At 42.9% G+C, this 23674-nt stretch overlaps 1 protein-coding gene across 1 annotated transcript in view; it reads right to left on the reverse strand.

The window, feature by feature from the left end:
• The window catches only part of LOC104489303 (kalirin), a gene marked incomplete at both ends in the record, with an annotated part of 114549 nt that extends 93632 nt beyond the window's left edge, over positions 1-20917 (reverse strand). The window contains 2 exons of the mRNA XM_010131449.1: positions 5532-5701; positions 20726-20917. Of these exons, the coding sequence (XP_010129751.1) occupies positions 5532-5701; positions 20726-20917 (362 nt within the window). The remainder of the gene's footprint in view (positions 1-5531; positions 5702-20725) is intronic.
• Positions 20918-23674: the final 2757 nt, after the last annotated feature.

Genomic DNA, 23674 nt, shown 5'->3' on the forward strand with positions numbered 1-23674 from the left:
CAGATTAATTGAGTCAGAACTAAGAGCGCTTTAGACCAAGGGGTCAAAATGCCTTGATTTCCTCAGGATTACATAGCACAGGAGCAGATGCAGAACACAGTGTAGAAAACTCCACTGATGGCAAACACCTTTGAAACGCTGTAGACAGACCCTGACTTATCCTTCCACTAGGACAGGTGAAACAGGACATGCCTATGAGAGGTCCAATACTGCTCCATCTACACCTGCCACATCCAGGCAGCAGAAAGGAGCTAGCCCTTTACTGAGGGGCTGGAACCAAGGGGAAGTTTGCTGTGCCTGAAGGAAGTCTTGGCATGGACACAGGACAGTCCTGGCAGTTTTTTTTCTATTTGTGCACTCACATATACTAATAGGCTCACCTACAGCCTGTTACACCTTCAGTAGATTTTCTTCAGTGAGTGTTTTATGGACAAAGAGCCGTTGGAGACCTTAAGAGCTGAAACTTATCCTCGAATGTGCCACAAAAGGTCTGCAGCTTTAGCAAGACCCATAAAGGAAACTCTGAAGCCATTACTTTATCTTGTACTTTAGCTAAGACTAGACTTGGATGCAATGGTTTTCTCCTTCCATCCTGCTCAAAGGTGTGGGATAGCAGCTGCACTATGTGACGTACTTCAACCAAACCGAGAAGGCTATCAGATACCCTGCACGCTGTCCTACCAGACCTGTGCACTAGTGGGATATCAGGGTGAAGTGGGTAAGCCAGCAGGTCGTAGCATCAGTATTTCCTATCAATCTCCAGTTCTGCCGTGGAGAAGGGGGGAATAATTACAAATCCACCAACGCATACTGGACTATCCGTGCACAAAAAACCACCTGGCGAACAAGCTGACAACACTGGGGGGCCAAGTGAAATGTCCAGTAACGGTGCCAGGTCACTGCATTGTCCCACAGGGACCAGATGCAGCTGGGAGCCATTCTTCTGTCCAGCTAGCCTGGGCTGCTGAAAAGAGGTGCCCATAGACTTCCCCAGTCTGCAAGAGTGCTAGTGTGTTCCCAAGTGTTAGGTTTTTATTTCCTTTTCTGGGCTGAGTTCTTTTGCATACATGTAGCAAAGCAGTCAGAGTTTTCCGCAGAGCTTGACTGAAATGCTTGTGCTTTGCTCTTTGCAAATTTTCATCACGTAGGGTCAAATCAAAACAAAATACAGTCAACTTAAATGTTAATTGAACACTGTCAGCAAGCATAATTGCAAAAAAGTTGTGTAAGTTTTGCAAATGCCTTAAATTGAACCTAGGCACTGACACACAGAATCATTTAGGTAAGTTTAACACACACCTTTGAGGTTCTAAGGCAACAAACCACACATTATTCTGTTTTTATTATGCATCTTGAAGGAACCAAACAAGCATTTGCCTGAATATCTGAAGCATAAGAATAAAATTAAAAATACAGAATACTATAAACTGCATAGTAGTTTGCTCTCTGGATGTCTAGTAGTCTGCTCTCTTTTACCTCAAGTACTTAATGTTTGATATACTGAACTTCAGATGCTCCACCATTATTCTGAAGCAAGTACTACCTACTTCCCTTGCTTATAAGCAACCGTTACATCAATATTACTCCCTCAGGTCATAACTGTTTCAGCCTCACTCTGTCAATCTTGTGTTTCCATCCTCTTGGTGACCACAAGGTCTTTCTCTACCTCCACGTTAGAGCTGTACAGAGGAAGGATGAATGAAGACAACAAGGTGAGATTTTGAAACTCCAGCTTAATCTGAAGCCACGTTCAATCAAGTTCTGTTTCTATCAGTCAGCACTTGTCTCCTCTAAGAGGACATGAAATATGTCTTCATTCAAATGCAGGATTATTACTATGCGTGTATTATCTAAATGACTCCATGAATTATTCAAGACTGGTGTTGAATACTCTCTTGCAGGATCTAAAGACACACTTGGTTTTAAAATTCTTTTTCATTAAACATGTCACTCTGAATCAAGCCACAATTGCATTTCAGTGGCTGATGCAATACAAAAACTTGAGTGTAATAATCAGGTATTTTTTCACAGTCTCCTCAGACAAGGCCTTGATGGTCCCTATATAGTCTGGTTGGAGAAGTATATCCTTCCAGAAAAGGAAATTTTTGAGATTAGATGCTTCCACAACAAGATTTCCTGTTCTGTCTGGTGATAAGAAACTCTGAGAAAAAAATCATAGAAGATCCTTACTAGTCTCAGAAAGGTTACAAATTAGACTTACAAAATGCAGGGAAATTATTGGGAAAAAAACCCCAAAATAAACTTGGGGGAGGGGGGAACACATAAAATTCGGCTTAGTGCACTGCTGTTGCATTTGCTCAGAATGAAAACTGTGCTCCTGAAACCACTTTCAGTGCTTTAAGTGGGCGAAAGCTTAGTAACACCTGTTACCAAAAGCTCATATGCTGAACTACTGTACAGAAGGCAAGATACATAACTTATCACTGTCCTTTTTTTGCCCGTAACATTCCTGTTCTTTGACATTTCACTAGAGCAAGTCATTGTTTTGCCTTTCACAGATGTGCAGAAATATTGCCCCCAGCATCACTCCTAGAATTGCAGTTCAAAAGATTCACTTCATATTGACTGTTGCCAACGATCGCCTCAGTAAAAGGCTGATAAGGAAGAGTAAAAGAAGCATTCCCAGTGCTAGCCATGACATGTGTGGTGCTGCTAGCCAGGCCTGTTTTATTCCTCGTAGGTACGGTCTCCTAAGGCAGAGTTACTGAAGACCTCCTGCGAAGAGCAGTCCTGGGCATTGATTTAAGTAGTTGAGGCAGCTGAGCTTTTCCTAATCTGTCTGGAGGAGACACAGAGAGCTATGACACAAATGATCTTCTTCAAACCTCTATCTGTTCTCTCAGAGATAAGGACAATAAGCACAAAATTTTTCAAAGCCCCATGAATTTTATTGGTTTTAACCTGTGCTATGACATGCTTGATAAGGTCAGGGTATTTCATTCTCTTCATTGTTGTAGTGTTTGCAGCCTTCAGCTGTTCTTCACGGCAGGTACAAGGTGATCCACACTGTGACAGGCAGTGCTGTGTTAAGGAAAGATTGCAGCAATTCTACTTTTTCCTCCTTTCCTTTATCTGTGTATTCTTTACTTTCGCCAGCAGCCACGAAGCTGCTGGAGTGGGCACATGCAGGAGTGGTTTCATGTTTTTTCTTACACAGTTCTGCTTCACTTTTTGAAAGAGGCCAGGGACTCATTATGGGCTTTGCGGCTAGTCAGAGTGCTCAAATCAGAGATACAGACACTCAAATCAGAGATTGTTGTGACAGTTCAGCTCTGCAAATCTTTGTGTGCGTTCACAGCTTCTATCCTCCAGACAACTGTATTCTCTGTGTTTGGTCTAACTTTATCAGAAGTAGAGGACCACTTTGTACAAATACGTTCACCCTGCTCCACCTTGCCCACTGCCCAGAATACAAGCCAGCCCCCAAAACTAACAGCTTTGTTAAATACAGCTGCCACAAAACCTGTCTTGGCGTTTCACAGATGTTTGGGCATGACATCAATTCCAAAAAAGAATCTCAAACCTGAAGCCACCCTTACTGTTCAAAGCCTGAAACCAAGAATTGATTAAGTTTACATCAGAAAAAGCTTACATCCCACATGCCATCTCCCAGTTCACCTCTTCCCCTGCATGACCTTGCAGCCACCACACCAGCCTTTCTCCAATAACTACTGTTCATACTGATGCTCCACTGACTTCTCAGCTTCAAATATTGCCCCAACCACTCTCCAACTCCACGTGCCACTTTCCTTCTGATGCAGGTGCAGGCAAAAAGCCTTTACACCAATCCCACAGCCAGCACCAGGACTCCTTCAACAGCAACACTTTCTGCACCTCCACAAGCCACTCCTCCTGATGGGCTTATACAGGGTCCCTTTCAGGCTCCGTGGGTGTTCACGCTGAACTGATGTTATGCTGATAGGTGGGATGAACCACAAAAAACCTTTACTCCAGAATTCCAGTGCCATGTTTGCGATCTCATAGAAATACCCTAAACTTTGCAATAAGTTTTATTGCAATAAGGAAAATTACCACGCAGACCTTTGAGTGACCTGTGATGGCTGGCCCTGCATACATTCTTATCTGAGACCCCTCCTTCTCGCAGCTTGCTTAGCAAATGCAGCATGCTTCCTTCCTACTTATCAGCCAAGATGAATGCATGGAGCCTAGCTCTGTCTCCTTCTGATCCCTCCTTTCCAACTCTGATCTCAGCAAGCAATACACAGCTCGGGTCCCTTGCTCTCACCCTGTGATGCGGGTAAGCCACACAGAGCAAGACCAGGACTTTACACAGGCTCTCCTGCTTGGTGGCCCAGGGCTGAATGACAACCAAAACCTACAAAAGCCCTTTCAAATCCCTCATTCTTTTTTCTGACCCAGCAGAGAAGACTCTGCATCTGGCTGGGGTCATAGCAAAGAAGTATAGAGGAATGATCAGCATGTGGCTCTAGTAGAAGACTCAGGGAATCCAGGAGGGCTCTTAAGGCAGAGCTCTAACAGGGCCCTTCATGATCTACTCTGCTCTAGAGCACCTTAGGCTTCTCCTGTCATGGCTCACAGTTTCCTACACTTCTCATGTGAGAACCAAAGGCATCACGTTAGAAAAGCTCAGGGATGAGGAGAATGACATACCTCTCTAGGACAGTCTCTGGTGAAATGCATAAGACCTGGCAGATTTGCATATTATAAATATATACAGAACATACGCACTATGTACATGTAGACAACGATAATCTGTAACATCACAGAGATTTAAAGAATAAGTGATGTCTTGGACATCAGTAACATCACTAAAAGGTAGGAAAACTCCACTGTTGTGAACAAAGTCAAAGCCACAGAAAACCACTGCAAATAACAACAGATGAGAGAGATCTCACAACTACAAGTTTTGTGTAAGCTTAGTCTGCAAACATTCACCCTGCTACGCTTAGAGACTGAGAAAGCAAAAAGCCCCCAACTTCCTGGAGTCAGTCTCTTCAAGTATTTTACATCAGGTAAAGTGAGCTGTTTTAATTCATACTACAAGTAGAGCTGGCAGTGTAAGACCCTCTTTGACAGTATGAATAAACCGCACATGGAGAAAAATAAACAGAAAGGTGCTGCACATAAAATGCAAGAGTGAAGATTGTTAGACACATGTATATTTTATTAAGAGGAAAACACTTCACCACATCAGGAGTAACCAGTGAATTATCACAAGGCCACAGCTCACAATTGTTTAACAATCTGCTATAAATATCAACTAAAAATATTCACCTGAAACACATTTGTTTCAATTCACTTCACGGTGCCCAGAAATAATCTCTGTCAAACAGGAACCTGTGCTGATCCACAGGCTGCTTTAATCAGTCCACACAAACCATTCCTTGCAATTTCAATAAAATACTCAAAGAATTTGAAGAACCACAAATAAGCAAAGAATTAATGAACTTAATCCTAACTTACAGTTCCCTGTTCGTGCACAGCATACATCAGAGTTCTCAATGCCTGTCCTCCAGGTGGGTGCTTACCTGAGCTGTTGGATTAGATCTTCCCCTTCTTTAATAACATTGAGGGTAGCATCCAAGGTGGCTGTTTGTTGCTGCTGAAACTGCTTGATAAGCTCCTGAACCGCATCCACAGAGTCAGCACAGACATCCTCTAAGAGCTCCTTCTGCAGATCTTCCATCCACGTCCACAGCTGGGAAGGAGGGGAGGGAAATATAAATCAGAGAGGGATGGAGATTTAACCCTTTTGCTCTCTAATTCCAGATCAGTGCATTCACTAGGAATGCATGCTTCACAGGAAAACTGCCCTAAAGTTTCTAAAAACAAAAAGATACATTGCTTAGTGATTCTTGTCGATGCAATTCCATTTTAAGCAACAAAGTTAAATAAATACAGCATCAGGTAATACTTCCCCAAATTGATTTGCATTTCAGTGTATTGTAGGTCAATAGCTAACGATGTTATCCTGATTAACTCTCCACACGTGTAACAAATGACAATGCCCTACAGCTGCGATAACGAACCCTTTCAGGAGCTGTGTGCTATCAGCTGCCAGTATCTTCACATGCAGCTGAAGCCTGTTGCAGAACAGACCTAAACTCTTCTGTGCATAAGCACGGTGCTGGCTCTAGTCTAGCTATGCCTGCTCAGCTATGCCTTCTACCTTCCCAGGCAGAAGGTTTTGTGGGGGGTTTGTTGGTTTGTTTTGTTTTTTTTTTTTTTTTTTTTTTTTTTTTTTTTTTTTTGGTTTGGGCTTTTTGTGCATTTCTGCCATTTACCCCCCCTCCTCAAAATGCACCTCAGACTCTTTTTTAACTTTGGGAAAATCCAAACACAGGAGACAGCAGTATCACCAATCAGTCCCGTGCAGCTCCATTAACTGTAAATAGTCTTGACAACCAACTTCAATTCAACGACAACAAATCATCTGAGTAAGTGCTTAGATGAGACTTTCCAGCCAGCTGTTCCTCAGGGATCTGGACAGCGGCAGGCAAGCCCCAGCAGCCTCTCGTTGGCTGTAAAGGCTTAAAGCGAATGGAGGTTTCCCCTTTAAGCTTGCTCGGAAAAGTGAGCGTAAAATCGCACCAACCGAGCTGGCAGACTGCCAGCAAACCCTAAAGACTCCCCAGAGAGACTGTGTTCCGTGCCATAGCTGCCCCATTAACCCACGTTCTGCTGGTATCCTCTGCAAGGTAGCAGAGGAGTGCAGGAGTGGGAAACATGCCGCAGCAGTGCGCTGGAAATTGCTGAAGGACACGCGGTGCTGGCGGCAGCGGGGCTGCACTCCTGTCTGCCATTCCAGGGAGATGCAAAGCAGTCTGTCTCAAAGGGATCTAGAGGTATACATGAAGCAGATGACAGACGTTGTGTGGGGGTGGCAAAAGAGCTGGTAAAAACGATCCTGTTCAAAAGCAGGTGTGCGGTGCTGGCGGCGGGGCTGCACTCCTGTCTGCCATTCCAGGGAGATGCAAAGCAGTCTGTCTCAAAGGGATCTAGAGGTATACATGAAGCAGATGACAGACGTTGTGTGGGGGTGGCAAAAGAGCTGGTAAAAACGATCCTGTTCAAAAGCAGGTGCACTGGATCCCCATCCTACAGGATTTCTTCTGAGATGATGAATTTATGGCCTCAAGTTACGCCAGGGGAAATTTAGGTTGGATATCAGGAAAAATTTCTTTACCCGGAGGCTCATTAAGCATTGGAACAGGCTGCCCAGGGAGGTGGTGAAGTCCCCATCCCTGGGGGTGTTCAAAAGCCGTGTGGATGTGGTGCTGATGAACATGGTGTAGGGACCCTGGCAGTGCAGGGTGAACGGTTGGACTCGATGATCTTTGAGGTCTCTTCCAACCAGATGATTCTATGATGCTGCAGGTCCACATCAAATGAGAGGAGGAGAGGGACATCTTAAGCGCCAGCTGGCAACGCTTCTCATGGTTAGGGTCCAAACCTAAATCCAGTCATCAAATGTGACTCTATGCACACTCTGCTGACTTCCAGGTTATCACCCTGATCTAAACCAAAATAATCCACATCAGAACCTTCCCCAGCACTGCTCATGATATCCAGAAAGAGAGAGCCCAGCTCCCTGTGCTCTGTCCCCACCTCTGCTACTGGCTCCTTGTTTGACAGACTGACAGAAACAAGTTTGAAAACATACATACACTTAATTTGAAGGCTCTTCAGTCAGATTTTCAGAGTCAGTTCTGAATATTTTGGGTAAATGCCTCTGTTTATTTATAAATAGCATAATCGTAATGGCCTACCCTATTACTGGCCTAAAATGGAATGTCTTTGCTCAGATTATTTACATATTTTCACATTTTCAGGAGAAAAACATGATACAAAAAGCCAAGTATTAATAAAAGAAACAAATATAATTAAGCATTCAGGCTTGTGAAATAAATGAAAGAGAAAAATTCTAAGAACCAAACAGAAAGCTTTTTCATTTGCGGCCCGAGGTCTACCTGCTGACCCTCGAGAAGCGACTATAAAGGAAAATATATTAATGACTTTATATATGAGTAACATTCAAAGTGTTCCTGTTTTGAGCCCATCCCTGAACCCACTCAAACAGTAGGGACAGCTGGACTGTAACAGCCAAGGAACAGGCTGTTCAGGAATATTACTTTCTCTCCTTATCAGATCTTCAAGTAACAGAGCACTTGGTAAATATAGAAGAGAAAAATGGCCAAGAGTATACATCACCCTTCTGTCTTGAGCTGGGAAAGCCAGTAGTTTTTTAATTTCTTCGTCATATTTCACTTTTTCACTTAAAATAATAAGAAAAGCTCAGGGAATTTCCTTTCTGAAAATGAAAGTGAAATTGAGAACTTGCTTCCTTGCTAGGAATCTGCTCTTTTCTTGAAATTATCATGTTAGAAAGGGCAGAGGAGAAAGTTTCCAATCCCCCACTGCGACTTCAGATGAAAACTTTGTTTTCAAAAGTGTTTCCAGAACCCAACTTACAGCAGCAGCCAAAAGGATTTGGATGTTTAAGATCCTAAGTCACTCTGGAGTACGCTTCTAAATCAAAGGAGTTTTGACTTACTTAAACACAAACCATACTGTATCCACCTGGAACCGAGACACTCCGTAATTTCAGAGAGCACTCAAATATATTAACTCATATTAGCTTCAGATGGTTCCATTAATGACCTCTGATTGTAAGGATTTGCATAATAAAATCTATCAGAATCTAGGTCATCCTTGACTCAGAGACCTTTAATCCTTCAGATTCCACCAATCCCTGGGAAATCCTAATACAAAGAATCACTCAATATTAATAAGATTAGGAAGATCTTTCAGGAACAATTTACAAAGGGAATCTGCCTCAAAAACCTCCTACATTACGTGCCACAACTAACAGCACCTGAAATAAATTACTACCAAGCCCCACTCGTGAATGCCATGGCCGTGAAAAGAAGTCACTGCAACACCCGAGTACGAAGAAAAATAGAAATCACACCCTCTTGGTCACAGCACAGGAAATTCAGGCACTATTAGGGCTTGATGTTTAATTCCAATGCAACTGATTTGAAAAAATGTGAACTATTAAAACCCCAAATTGCCAGACACCTCATGCATTTCCTGTTTCATGCTGTGACATACTTTAAAGAACTGGGTAGCTTAGACTGAGTGAACTGCTTCAAATTTCCATTGAAATTGGACATACTACACAGAACAACTTCTATGTCTATTTGCAGAAATGGACTTCCTTCTTTTCTTCTGAGCACAACAAAATTTGCCAGCACCCGCCCCATTCACACACATGCTCCAACCCACTGCTACTCTCTCGCTTGAACCTGTGCAGGGGACATACCTAGAAGCATGCAGACATTTCAAACACTAACACAGTATTTCCACATCCAGCTGCGGTGGCTTTTCCTAAGCTTGTCAGTGATGCACATATCCAAAAGAGGAGTTAATCTCTGCATTTTATTACTTAACAGGTACGAAACCAAAGATACAGAATACTGGAAAACAATGAAGAAATAATGCAAAAATAATTTGGAATGGGTCTATGCTTTGGTGTGATTAACTGCATACGGAAATACTAATGCATTAGTAGTGAATTAAACTGATCAGAGCAATCCAGCCGCAAATATTACTCATGCAAACTACATGTAAAAAAGTTAATAGTTGTCAGCTGCACAGAAGTCTAAGGCAAATCCCCAGCCCTGAAATGTTCACACTGAAGGTCCATAGAGGCTCCAGAATTAAGGCTTTATTTATCAAGGTAACCACGGCTTTAAACAGGAAAACCAATTCTCTTCTGATTACTAGAACAGTGGAAAAGAAGAATGACACCTCCCCCTGTTTCTTTTGGGGAGCATCTGGCACCTCTCAGGCATTGTAACAACTTCTGCATCTTTCTAGGACATAAAACAGGCAGTTTCCCTCCATTCAAGAGACAATACAGCTCTTTATTCACAAATACTTCATCTGATGCAACACCCTTTATGTTACTTAAGTACCTAATGAGACCACTTGCCGGAGGTTTGAAGGACATCTGTGCCTGTTACCTAGAAATTAATGCTTCTGACTTAGAACAAGGGACCACTTTAAATAAAATCCAAAGAGATCGCTAAGAAAATCTTGCCTGTGTGTTTGCAATAACTATTAAACACCCAGTGTTTACACACTGCTATTTGCAAATGCCAGAGATGAGTTTTAATCCCCTCAAAACCCATTTAAAACCCCTGAGTAATGAGACCAGTGGAAAGCAAAGAACCATTCAGTTCAGCCCAGGAGAGCTACCATTGTACAACTTTTTTGCTGGTTGTTCAAAACAAGGATGTTAATGGCAACAGGCAACTTTCCAGAGAACATGCTCTACCCTTTACTGTGTCAGAAGTGCCACATGTTGCAGAGCAGGCCCCAAAAAGCCGCTCAGGCCCCCTCAGTAAAGTGAACATCCATCACAGCAATGAAGGCTAGAGCAGAATGCAGTGAAATATGGGGACCCTCTTTTCCTACCTGATTTGCACTGCTTCAACTCCAAGTCTTGGAACGTAAGTGTGCAGAGAACCAAGAGCAGGTTGAGAAAAAAACCCAAACACACCCAAACAGAATTGCTCCAGAGAGAGATGTCCATAACCCTATTTTCCTCTGCTACTATGCCAGGCTTAGGTAAACCTATTCTGAGAGTAACATCCAGCTTTTTCATAATGTTCATTAGATAGTCCCATAGACACCAAGTTCAGGTGTCTGGGTTTTTTGTGGCAGGACTTCAGCATGTGCTTATGTTTAACCACCTGTTCAAGTGCTCTTGTGCATCTGCCTTCACCGAGCAGCCTTTAGGAAATTGCCTTTTCTACCTTGATTTTCCCACACCATCATGGTGGGGATAAAAAGCTTTCCAGCACAATTAACCTTCATCAGCTGATGTTTAGTAACACTTAGCATGCATCCAGTGCCACTTCAGTTGCAAGAACTGATGGTTGTTATAAACCGGAACCATATTTCAGTATTTTCTAAAGTCATGTTTAAAGTCTCATGGAAATGTCAAGAGAAACGTAGAACACACCGTACATAATGATGAGCTGTAACGTGTTCACATGCCACCAGCAAAGTGTTGCACATGTGCCAGCACACCTAATAAAACGTGACAAGATGGGATATGACCAGACACTGCATATGAAATGCCACAATATGTGACTTCCACGGTACGATACAGCTGACGAGACACCCTGCTGCAAGAAGTAACGGTGTCAGATACCACCAAACTGGTTGGGAAGAAATGACGGGTGGAAAGAAAGGGAACATTCTGTCTAAAAACCAGTCTGATCTCTTCCTAACCTCTTTCTCACTTTTTCCCTTCTCCTCGCCAATTTCTTGACATTCATCCTCGGTTGGGCTGCATCTGGTGCTTCTGCATGCTGATGCTTTTTAATTAGTAACCTTGCCTATGGCAAAAGGATTTGCAATGCCTAAACATCTGATGCTTTTTCCAAGCCCTGCACGGACCTGACTGATATGGCACAAAATAATCCCCTCTCAAGGGGCTCACCAGGGAGCATGTAGATCCCCAGCCCAAGGTCATGTATATGTAATTCAGTGACTACTCGCTCTAGGAGAAGAAGCTGGCTTGTAACTGAAGAATCAGCTGTATGGGTTCTGTGCTGCTCCTGCTACCATCGTGAATTGCAAAAACACGTTCCTCTTCTAGTGTAATTTTAATATAAGTTATTTGTAATTGTGAATCTGGAGGTAATTAGCTGCAGTAATTGTACTTTCCAGAGTATACGCTCTGGAAAGTAATTGTACTAAGCAAGTAAAATTCTGCACTTGATCATGCTGATAATAGGCTTGGAAATGTTCTTCCTACATCCAAACATCTACTCAGATTTACACCGGTGTAATACAGCACAATTTGGTGCAGGAGGAGCTTTCCGTAGCTGTGAAATATACACCATAAATTCAGCAATTTTCTTAAATGCAGGTACCATTACATTTTCCTCTAAATTGTTCACTGGTTCTAAAAGCTTCATTACTCCTCAAATGGGAGCTTCACTACCTCTTCCCTCTGCGCTTTTTCTGGTGACTGGCCATATCACTTGCAGTCTTACTCTGATCTGGCGCCTTGAGCCTTTTGTGCAAAGTTGTGCACTACGTTCTAGGAATCTCAGAAATAAATCACTTGTGACAATTCTGAATCATTCTGACACTTGCTAAGGATTAAACAAACTGTGGGACCTTTCGCTAAGTAGTCTTACTGGATCCATCAACTAGAACTGTTGTCTCTGTACACAGCAGCAAAAGCTGCAAGCCCCCACACTGGAATGGGGAGAAGCTCATCTTCCTCAGCTTCAGGAAACAGGGGAAATGGGCTGTAGTATGACTAATAAAAGGGTACTTCATGACAGTTGTCACATCCTATTTAAAGGTGTTCACAAGACATCCTTCTAGCTGCAGCATGGACTACTGTTATCATGAGAGCGAGGCACACAGGCTGGAGACCCGCCTCCATAATACACAAAAGACATGCAAGGGCCCTCAAAAGCCGATGATGGTATTTGAGCGAAACCAAGCAGTCAGTCAAAATGCTGGTGAATGGCCTGGAAAATGAGGATTGCGAAGTCTGAACTTCAATGCAGTCTACAGGAATCCTTCGGCTGGCACACGGCAGAACAATGGAAAGAATTTCTCTCCCATGTGCCTGCCCTTGCTCTGCTGCAGGTTCAACTTCCTGACGTTGGTTTATGTGGCTGCATTTACAAGCATTTAATTCTGATTACCTTGGTTCTGTCTCACAATTTTTTGCCATCACAGATGGCAGAATTTCATTCACTAGTGGTCTGGCTGTGCTTCAAACTCCCCAGCCTAAGAGCGGGATGTGCTGCCAAGATACCACTTCTCTTCATTCCCAGCTTCCTAATCCTTTATGAAAAAACCTTCTTTCCAGACAGCAAATGGACAGGAAGGAGAGGCACCCCACACCACCCCAGCTGTCCTGGTTCCTCAGTCCCAGATCTTTGGTAGCTTTACAGATAAGATTTAACCTTGCAGAGAAACCACCAATGTGAATGACTGGTGAATGTTTGCATTTTGGTCAAAGCCACAGTTTACGTCCTAGAGCTGGAGAGTGATTTGCTCTTATTTTGCTGCTTCATGGCAAGTGATTGCTGATAACCCAGAGTGAACTTTTAAACGGCTGACTTGTTACACCAGCAGAGCCCTCTCTCATCATCATCATGGCTTGGCTTCGTGAACGAAGATCTGGGAAGGGCTTTTCCCACGCTCACTGCAAGCGATGAGTGCACCCTTCGGGCCAGCGCGGTGGGTTTTTTAGGTGAGGTGCAGCGTGCGCGGAACTGGCTCCACCCTTTACACCTGAGGTTCATCTGCCAGGGCCTAGCGAGCTTGGACGGTGACAGCAAAGTCCTCGGGTTGTAGGTTTGGTTAGAGTATCCTCTTAGATGATGGATGCCTTACAGGGTTAAACGAGCTCCATCTGCCCGGGTTTGGAGTCAGAGTTGTCCTTCTCCTAGGATGGCTGCCCGAAGGCTAGTGAGCCCATCCTGCCCGTGGACACACTTTGTCTGACCCTTCAGTTGAGACCTGTCTGGCTTGGGAGACCCCACCGGAGGCACATGCCACCACCAGCACAGCTCTCAACCTCACAAGGGCACGCAAGCTCCATCCCCACGACAAGGGGGTGCCCGTGAAAGAGTCGCTGCTCTACCTCCGGACATCACAGACCCGAGCACGGGGCGGCCGGGGCCTGCCAAGAATGGGAGTCCTGGAGGACTAGAGCCCTCTCTACTCTAACTGGAATTAACAGTTCCAGTTAGTAGAGTGGTAACAGTAAGTTGGCGAAGTATCTGTCTTCTCCAGGGCATGTGCCACCCAGGCAAAGGACTGCATATGTCACCTGTATCTGCAGCTCTGGCAGTTCTCCCTCATACTCTGCTCTCTGCTTGCAAATCCACCTTTGATGGGAATATCATAATGTTTAGGAACTGAGGACTTCTTTAAAAAAAAAAAATCAGCATTTACTTAATCCCTTATAAAAGCATTTGCTTGTTTCATCCCCTTGCCTTCTGATTTTTCTGCTTATCATACTCCCCCACCAAACTACACTGATTCAGCTCCAAGCGAAAACAACGTTCATACTTGTAAGAGGCATAAATTTAGGTTTGATGTTTCACAGTGCTGCAGTGAGAGGAGTGGCAGATACTTCCAAGTCCTCTTTTATATGCCACTTTGTATGTAATTATTCCATTGAAGGAACAAAATTCCTAGGTTTTGAACAAGGCACATGTTCATTCTAACCCTGGAAAGTGCTGGGAAGTGAAATGGCCCATCAGCAAATTATTTTATGTGCAGAGAGCCAGTTTGGGTAATTTCAGTGTTTTAATGGTTTTTTAAATCTGGCCATAATGCAAGAAAAGGAACAAAAGCACTCTCCAGGACAGGAGTAGTGTGTAAGCATGTAAGACAACCACTTTGTGGTTGACAAAAAGTCAGAGAGCAAGACCTTTTCAGGACTTGGAGAAGTTGCCAGCAAGTGGAATTGCTAAACTGCTTATCCCCTTCATCACACATCCCTGTTATCTAATGGGCTATGGCTCTGAAACGTCAATGTTAACAGTTACAGTCATACAACTAATCATTGAGTTCAGTAACATTAACTTTGAATCTTGGGTCAATTTACACTGAACGACAGGATTACACAATACATCCCAGACCTACTGCCATGTTTGCTCTACGATTAACTTTGAAACATTCTGTCCACTCTTTTGAAGATTGTCAACAGTGGCCAACCTTAGCCCCGTGAGCTTTCTGCTCCATGCTTCCCAGCAACTCTGCCACAACATGAGGGCCAAGCCCTGTCAAAATCAGTGACCTATACTGAAATAATCTCCTAATCACTATGTCCAGCTGAAGCAGAGAGAATTTAATTTCACAACTCTTGGCTATCAAGTGAAATTAAGTTAGCGGTGCCTGCAACAGACCACTGTTACTGTTACTGTTCCTAACTGACAGGATAAACCCACTCCCATTACTCACTTGAATAACCCCACTGAGATCTATGGGGTGACCAAGGTGACCTGTTGACCGCAAATAATTTAGGTCTATAGGGAAGTTGTCTGACACTTAATGGTCCTGGACTTTGCTCTCAGTTTCTCATGGCCTTATCAGACAAGCTGTTCAGAGTGAAACTTTCCATGACAGGTATCTCCCTAAGGCTGAACTTGATGAATTTTGAGGTGAAAAGTCCAGAATGAGAGGAAGAGGAAAAAGCAGAAAAAGAAAAAAGGAAAAGTTACTTTGCCTGTGTTAGAAAAGGAGTCTTATTTCTGTGCCCTTGAAATGCTCCAGACCCTCCACACTTTGAAGCATGGGTTTAAAATTTTGAAGGGTTTAGCCTTGATGTCAAGAATACACATTATGTCACTCCTGTGAAAATTTGCCCAGATTTGGTCACTTAGGAGTCCTCTTCCAAGTTCCAGTTTGTACATGTTCAGTAAGAACCTGTTAAGAGTTTGGCAGTTAATTTTTCTCAACTTTAAATATTTCCTGAGAATAATTATTCCTCCATTCTGTGGGCCAGGTAGACCTGGCAGGCTTCATATGAAATTGCAAGCACTGAGCACCTTGTCCTACTGCTCCTCTGACCTACCAAGGGCCAAAAAAGCACAGTTTAGGTGATCTGAAACCACACTACTGCCTCTCCTGCTTTTTGCTGCTGTGTTGCTGGACTCAGTGCACCATGAAAGCAGTAATCTGAAACCCACTGAGAAATGAAAAGCCTGGAGGTGGTAAAACGGAATTTTCATGCCCTAAAGAGCTATGAAGCAATTGCAGAACTGCTTTCTCGTTCAGGTAAGACCCATATACTATATACATGGATCAAAATTTAGCGTAGTTCCTTCTTGTTCTTAAATTAGCAACTGTATTGTCAGCCAATACAACAAGTAACACAGCAAACCTTCACTTCAGTTATATAGAAAATATGCTGAGGTACATACACTTGCTCTTAAATACCACCAATGAAGCCAGTGAATTTATTTGCATGTAGATATCACACAGAGCTATCTACGTGCAGCCTCACATCAATGCTTACGGAAGAAATTCTCAGGCTTTTCTACAGTGTTGTTTGAACCCCCAGCACTGAAGATGTATCAGCAGCTGCTGGTACAGTATTTCCTGCCACTTTAAGCCAGGCAAAGCAAAACTATGATTGCTAAACAGAGAATAAAATCTGTATGGAAAGTAAAGACATTTACAAGATGTTAAGTTATCATTTAATTATGCAAGAGGATTTTAAAAGGGTTTTTTACGATATGGAAATGGTGACAGTGCTCTTTTGTGTCTACATTTTTATACTTCAAGTTGTAAAGGTCAGAACTGTAAGTATAAAGCTGTGAGACCAATGTAAAATATTAAGATTTGGACAGTGAATTACAAGATGTTTTTACTATTTGCCTTGAAGATTTTGAGTCTCCAGGGTGTGATATCTGCAACCTCTTCTCCAGGAGGTTCAAAAACTATTCTTTCTTAAACAAGATAAAGTGACAGCCACAAATTCTGTATCATCATTTGATCCTAGCATCTGAGAGCTCACAGAAAAGCATCAACTACAGTGAGATCAGTGATAAAACTGCAAGATCTGACAATCCTGGCAATAACTGATTCAGATCTGGAGTAAACCTGGCTTCACTTAACACACTTAATCCTGAGAGAAACGATTCATGTAAGAGTCTGCTGAACACATTTATCCCTCTGATAGTAATTTAGAGCTTCACCCTGCCATGCAGATAATTGGATTTGATTTCCCAGATACTGGGCTTTCTGCTCACACCATCAGGAATGTCTTGGCCTAAAAGGGTATGAAAATACTGACTGTGAACTAAGAGAACATAGTGAATACGTAGGACAGGGGGACACACAACATCTCTTTATAGGCACGGCAATAGGACAACTACATCACTCACAAGTTATGACAATTACTTAGCGGATGGTTCTAAATTTATGCCTCTAAAATGCTTTTACCATACCATACAGTCCCAATTTCAGCCTACTGCATGTGTGGTTAAGTAAGGCCACTTAAAAAAAAATTCTGAAATTATTCTTTTGCTTAACTGACAGTCTTTTTCATATTTCTTCAACTGAGTAAGTCAGTGTTTAGCAGAAGGAATCCTCTTACAATGCTTTCACATGAAATGAACAGGGATTCGAGCCTACTGTAGTATAAAAAATCCACTCTTAACTTTCATTGCTCATGGGATATCTGGATTTAAATGACTCCCTAACTCAACACTATATATTGTCCTGAAGAAATTCTAGCAAGGCAGATGACATAAGGAAACATTTTATTTGACAAGGTCACTTTTTAAAAAAGGGAGCTGTTAAAAGTTTCTCAGGTGCTGGGAATCTGAGTAGTCACACATGGAGGTGGTACAAATGAAGCAGTGAGAAGTTCACAGTCACTGCACTCATACACACCTGGGAATTATCGTATCAGAAACACAGTTAATCTGTGCTAGGAAGACTGTCAGAAGCTACATGTTCATTGAAGGAAGATATTTAGAATATTTACTTAAAAACCATGTCAGTAAGACCAATTTCTTCTACTTCTCCCTCTCACCAGTCCTGTCTCAGTAGATTAATATATCAAGAAACAATGAAAATTTGGGAAACTTGGATGAAAAATACATCCAGGCCATGGTTTCCTGCATTATTGCCAAGAAAACATGATGGGAACTGTTTATTCATTTCCAAGGACATAAGGGAAACAGTTGTTAATAGTTCAAGAAATGGTTTTAAGGACTACAAAGGATGAAATGAATAATGATGGTAAGTAACTAATAATGCCTCCTAGAATAATGCAAAATATGTGAGGTGTTAGACGCATCAACACGGCAGCCAAACCGCTTTCTCCTTGTCCCCAGTCACTCCCAGGTAACAGTAGAGTCCAGCACTGGGCACAGCATGGCAATAGGAGGGGCAAGCTTAACAGGGAGGTATGTGTCAGCACAGTAGCTGGAATGCCTCCTGGTAAAACAGCAGCAACGTCTCTCACATCTCCTGCATTTTACTGCTGCAGCAAAAGGATTTTTTGCCATCTGCTATAATTTAAATCTAACTCCAAACTCCTTAACTCAATTAAAACTGCTACTGACTCAATATTGCTTGATAAATCTTGACTTTGAAATGGGAATCTAATGTTATCTTTGTGGTTTGGGACTGAAAGCAAATGGCTAGAGCAAGAACTTACACTTGGTCCAGCCCAGCTCTGATGGCTGCAAGGTCTCACCAGGGCTGAGCAAGTTTCCCAGGCAGAGCATGGAGAGGAACCAACTGAGATCAGTTGGTATGAAACAGAGAAAGGACACAATACTACCACAGGCACAGTGGCAAAGGAAGGACATCTGTGTTTCTTCATCTTTGAGGAATCCAGCTATCTATCTGGTTCATATTCATGTTAAAGAATGACAGTTACATTGGTTAACTCATCATTTTAAATTATACACCGAGGGCCAAGCAAGGCCGAGCAATGTGCCATTCCTACTTGACCCGATCTGTTTATAGCACAAAAAGGCAAATACAGATCCCAGCAAGTGCCAAGGATCTCTTGTTGTAATGCTGTGCCCTTTGCACCAGTTCTTCCCATCAGCCTTTGGTTACTTCACTGTGTCTGTGGGGATCCCCAAGGCTGGCAGGCAAATACAAAAACTGCAGCAACTGCCTCACTTATTATTTTCGGCCAAAAAATGAGGTATTGGGTTGTGAGATTCTCACCAGTGCAGAAACGTGTCACCAAAGGTGACAGGTAGTGACATACAATGAAATTCGTGCAAAAAATCAGAGTGTTTGGTCCCCAGAGGAGTGAATTAGCACAGGGATAAGTAAGAGAATACATCCCTTCTCTCACAGAGCTACTGTGCATCCTCCAGCACTGGGGAACTGCTGGAGACTGCAATAACTTTAGCTGCCTCTTTGCACCCAACACAACGGCTGTCACCAATTCTGATGAATGTGCATTCCTGAATCCACCCTGAATTTGCTGGTTTATGCTACAGCTTCCTCGATTGTCCCTTTGGAGCGAGAGGCCCCCAGTGCCTGTTTGCACTGGATTGCCCTAAAACTGACAGCAATTACTTACTGAGCTTTTCAAAGAGTCATCACAGTACCAAGCTGTCCCAGGGGTAAATGTTGATGAGGTAGAGATTTAGGATTTACTCTCAATATCTAGTAAACAGCAATGGTGCTGTCACAAAAGACTGGGTTTTTAACAGCTTCAAAAAATGTGCATTGTTATATATCTGCATTTCTATACACTGAAACAGGGCTCACTGAAACCAGGTCAGTGGAGCAGGCAAATTCCCTTCTTGTTGAAGAAGAGTAGGAGTGAGTATAGTGCACTGAAACCCAAACCCCTTCACGCAGGGAAGCTCTCGTTCCCAGTCCCAAATTAGCCTGCGCAGTACCAGTAACCAGCAGAAGAAATTTAGGTGATAGAAAACATATTATATCGATAACTTCCTGGAGCCATGCCGATCTTTGTGTTCCTAGTCATCACCTGCATAGGTGAAGCGAGGTTAATCACAGTAGGAAACTCTTATGAAATAATTTTGACTGAGGAAATAATCAATTTGGTTTCCCCCGTGGCAAACCAGCATAGCTGCAAGCGTTTGAGCTACTCTGGAAACAATAGTACTATTCACAAGCTTAAAGTAACTAGATTTTAGTACACTGCATAAGTAGCATGTAAAAGGAAAACCTTCATCTATCAATCAACAGCTATAATGGACACACTGTAACTCCATCTGCCACATATATATCTACATTCACATATAAGTATATGAACGTGTGCATCCACCTTCTATTTAAGGAGGCTCCCCACATGCTGAAGCCTGCTATACACGACCGGTTTGTAACATATAAATCAACACAGACCAAGCTTTCAGATTCTAAGAGCATCTCTCTGATCAAGTGTGCTTCTGCAAACAGAAGCTGCAGAGCATGAAAACAGCCATTCTGACTAATTCTATCTCTCTCGGCAGAAACCCTATCTTTAGAAGTCACTCATCACTGAACGGCCTTTGGTCTGTGGAAAAATGTGAAGTATGCTTTAATTACATCCCCAGTGGCCTCCCATTTGATGTCCCTTCCACTGTATCTCTAGCAAGACAGCCTTATCTCTGGATATTCTTCAATTACACTAAACAGCATTTATTCAGGTCCTCACTGATTCACTGTATCAGTATGTGGCTTCTTGCTCTTTAACCGTAATTCTGAAAAGTGAAGTGTGCCTCATTAAGCAATGTAAGATGCCCAGTAACAATAATAATGGCTACGTTAGACACCCAGTTATACTTAATAATAACGGCCACATTAATTAACGTTACATTCAAACGGAATCCCTCTGAGGATACGTATCACTCAGCTAGCGTGTTTGTACCTCATGTGTTAGTATCAGCTCGCGCCCTCACGGGAGAATTCTTGCTTTATAATGATACATTCCAGTCGTGAGTTAAACACCGCTTCACATGTCAGAGATACGCTGTCCTCATATTTTACTGTACTTTATCATTCATGTTTTCTTCACATTTTATTTCATCTTTACAACAGTTAGCCGTGTACATCAACTGAACCGGCTATCAGCCCTGCGCGGTGAAGATGCCTTTTCTATGTCATCTGAGTTTTCAGAGTCATCCTCTTGCAGCACTCTGCAATACACCGAAAAATTCCCTCATGCACATCTTACCTCTTTGGTGTGGGTATGGAAGGAGACTGACATGTCCAAGAGAAGTTTTCTCTGTTCCACCCTCCGGACAAAGTCCTGAATCCGTACTTCCAGATGTCGGGCTGCTTTATAGATCTCTTCAGGGTCACATTCCCCGGTCTGAGCCAACTGCTCTGCAGCCTCCAAGAGCTTGTCTGCATTAGTGTACGTATTCTACCGGCAAACAAAGCAAGAAACAGAGTATGAGTAATGCAACTGTGGCAAGTAAAACCCTGAAACAGGATGTTTATACTTTCAAAGGCACAAAAGCAAGTGATTACCAGAGTTGTGAAACAATAAAATAAATTCCTACTGGCACCGCCATCTGTGAAAGGAGAATGTCTAAAGCCACATAGACCAATCCCTGCGTATGCATGAAATAATTTCTCATTCGAAACACACCACTCCAGGCCAATCCTGCCAGGCACAGCAACAGACTGTGCACTTGTTTATTTCCAAGTTCCCTGAAATTTCTCAAAGATAATGTAATGAAGCAAGTGGCACTAACCACCTCAGAAGCCTACAGTGCCTCACGTGCCGCTGGGCTACAAGCAAAGGCCTCCCAATGGCTATCGCATTACAGCACGTAATCACGTGAGCCAGAGATGTCTCAGCTAAGAAACAGTTGCCTTTCACTGCCTTTTGTGAGATAACTCGGGAAGACTGTGTCCTCCTCAAGTTCCTCCTGTTTTTTCTCTCATCTTTTGTCCAGCATCGTATTTCTAAGTGGAGAGAGTCTGTTTGGTTAACCAAATAGTTGGCTCAGACTGCTTTGGATGGGTATCATTTCCAGTTTGTTTGAGGCATGTACCTGTCCTCCATCATGTGAGAATGTGAACACTTCACCATCCTGAATAGATTTTCCCCATAGCCACGGCCTTTGCCCTATGAGATGTATTACCCCTAACTTTACAGAGAGGGGACTGAAAAACACAAAAGCTAAGCAATGTACCTAGACATACACCAAACTCACCTCAGCTTTCAAACTACCTGCCCACCCTTTCTCTCCCTCTTCCACGTTTCTGGAAAACACCACTGAACTAATACACCAGAAAGTCTCATAAACAACAGCGGAAATGGAAAGGCAGCGCAGTCATCTTCTCCATAGCCATGGAGCTCTGGCTTAGCTACGTCTAGTGAACAAAATACAGCTAGCCCTTGCTGTCATAGAAAAGCTTTCTTCACCCAGGTGGAGGCCACTAGCTCTGTGTGCTTAACACTTAACAAAAATAAGGAGAGGTAAAGTTACCAGCTTAAGGGTGTTTCCAGTACCGGGTGAGACCTTCAGAGAAGCTAGGCATTGGCCTAAGACTGCTCCCACTGGGAATTTTAACCTCCCCCCTCAAAAGAAGCAGAATTGTAGCACTTTCCTTTATGAATTCCCACTGAGAATCCTCCTCAGTTTAAAAATGCATTAACTTGATGCATATACACAGAATACCTTTGAACACTGCAGACAGACATGTAGTTCTGAGCGTTAAAGGAACACTGTCAAACGTAAAAGCCATGGATCAAGCCATGTTGTTCTCACTCAGATAATAACCTGCTGCGGTCCACAGCTGTTGCTTGACAAAATACTCAAGACAAAGACAGAATACTGGCCTCCAAGTGTTTAATGGAGGAAAATATTTCCAGTTATAAAAAGCAGAAAGAAAACAGCTCCTTCACTGTTCATTTTCCCAGTTTCTGAGGGCTGACTATAAATGCACAGTATTTGCATTTCTCCTTTTGGGCTGAGAAGAACATATTCTAGACAGTTTTGTTACCAATTGTAAATTTTTATTCCCTCACTTTCAGGCCACTGCTATAATGGTTAGTTTGTTAATAGTGGCAAAATGTTGTTTTAATAATTTTTTTTGGAAACCTCTTTAGCTGAGAATTTGTAAAAAGTGTTCCATTTAATACGATCTGAATTAGGGTCCAGTTTCACTTAACAGCATCCTTTCTGAATGATCCTCTGCCAATAGTATTTGGAGCAAATGCCAAAGCTAGCACTATTTTTCAAAGTCTGCTCCACTCCAGGATTTTTCACACATTACCACTACAACACCTCAAACTCCAGTCCAGCACCCTGGGGAGGAGGTTGTTGCCTGCTTTTATTTATAATATTCAGCACACTTTTAAATGCATTCACTCTCTGCTTATGGCAGATATTTGGGACACAAACACCTTTGCTGAAATACGGTATGAATGCATTTGTCCCCGACACACTTCAGTTCATCTCTGCTGAAAACCATTACAAGTTTACTGACTCCAGCATGCTGTACCTCATTACACCTAGATGAGGGGAGTTCTCCAACACAGTGATTAGACATAAACCTACTGCATGGTGAAGGGTGTAGGCTGAGCCCGAGGCTTTGGGGGAAAAAAGACTGCATGTTGGCCTCAACAGAGGCTCTGGCCACACTGCACAGTCAGTAGAGGATGCAGTGGTCCTGCAGCGGGCCCTTTGTATTGCACAAGGCTCTCCAAAGGCAAAGGGGATTTTCCATGAGGAAGGTGGCTGGGTGTAGAAGGAGGCACGTGCAGTGTTTCCCCCGGGCTGTGCCAGGCACTGTCAGCACACAGTGATGCTGCCCTGAAGCATTCACACCTAATTTTGGTCATGTTTGTATAAATGTATTCTGTCTAAGAAGCCTGAACACAACACATTTTAAGTATGGTGAAATTTTTGCTCACCTCTTTTTCTATCTTTGTCCACTGAGTTCACAGCTAAGTGCCTGGGTTTTAAAAACAGGTGCAGTTTAGGACAGGAAAAACACTGATGGCTTTATCCCAGACATTCTAGAAGGAAGGCCTGGTGCTGAGAGATTTCCAGCTCACTCTTGCAGACTCAAGAGGTTTAGATACATTTCAGATAAGCAACCCCATGTGGGAGTTAACTACACTCGCCTTGAACTCCAGAGTTTGACGTATTCGTGAAAGGATTGT

Source organism: Buceros rhinoceros, unplaced genomic scaffold (assembly GCF_000710305.1).
Source record: "Buceros rhinoceros silvestris isolate BGI_N320 unplaced genomic scaffold, ASM71030v1 scaffold6382, whole genome shotgun sequence".
NCBI lineage: Eukaryota > Metazoa > Chordata > Aves > Bucerotiformes > Bucerotidae > Buceros > Buceros rhinoceros.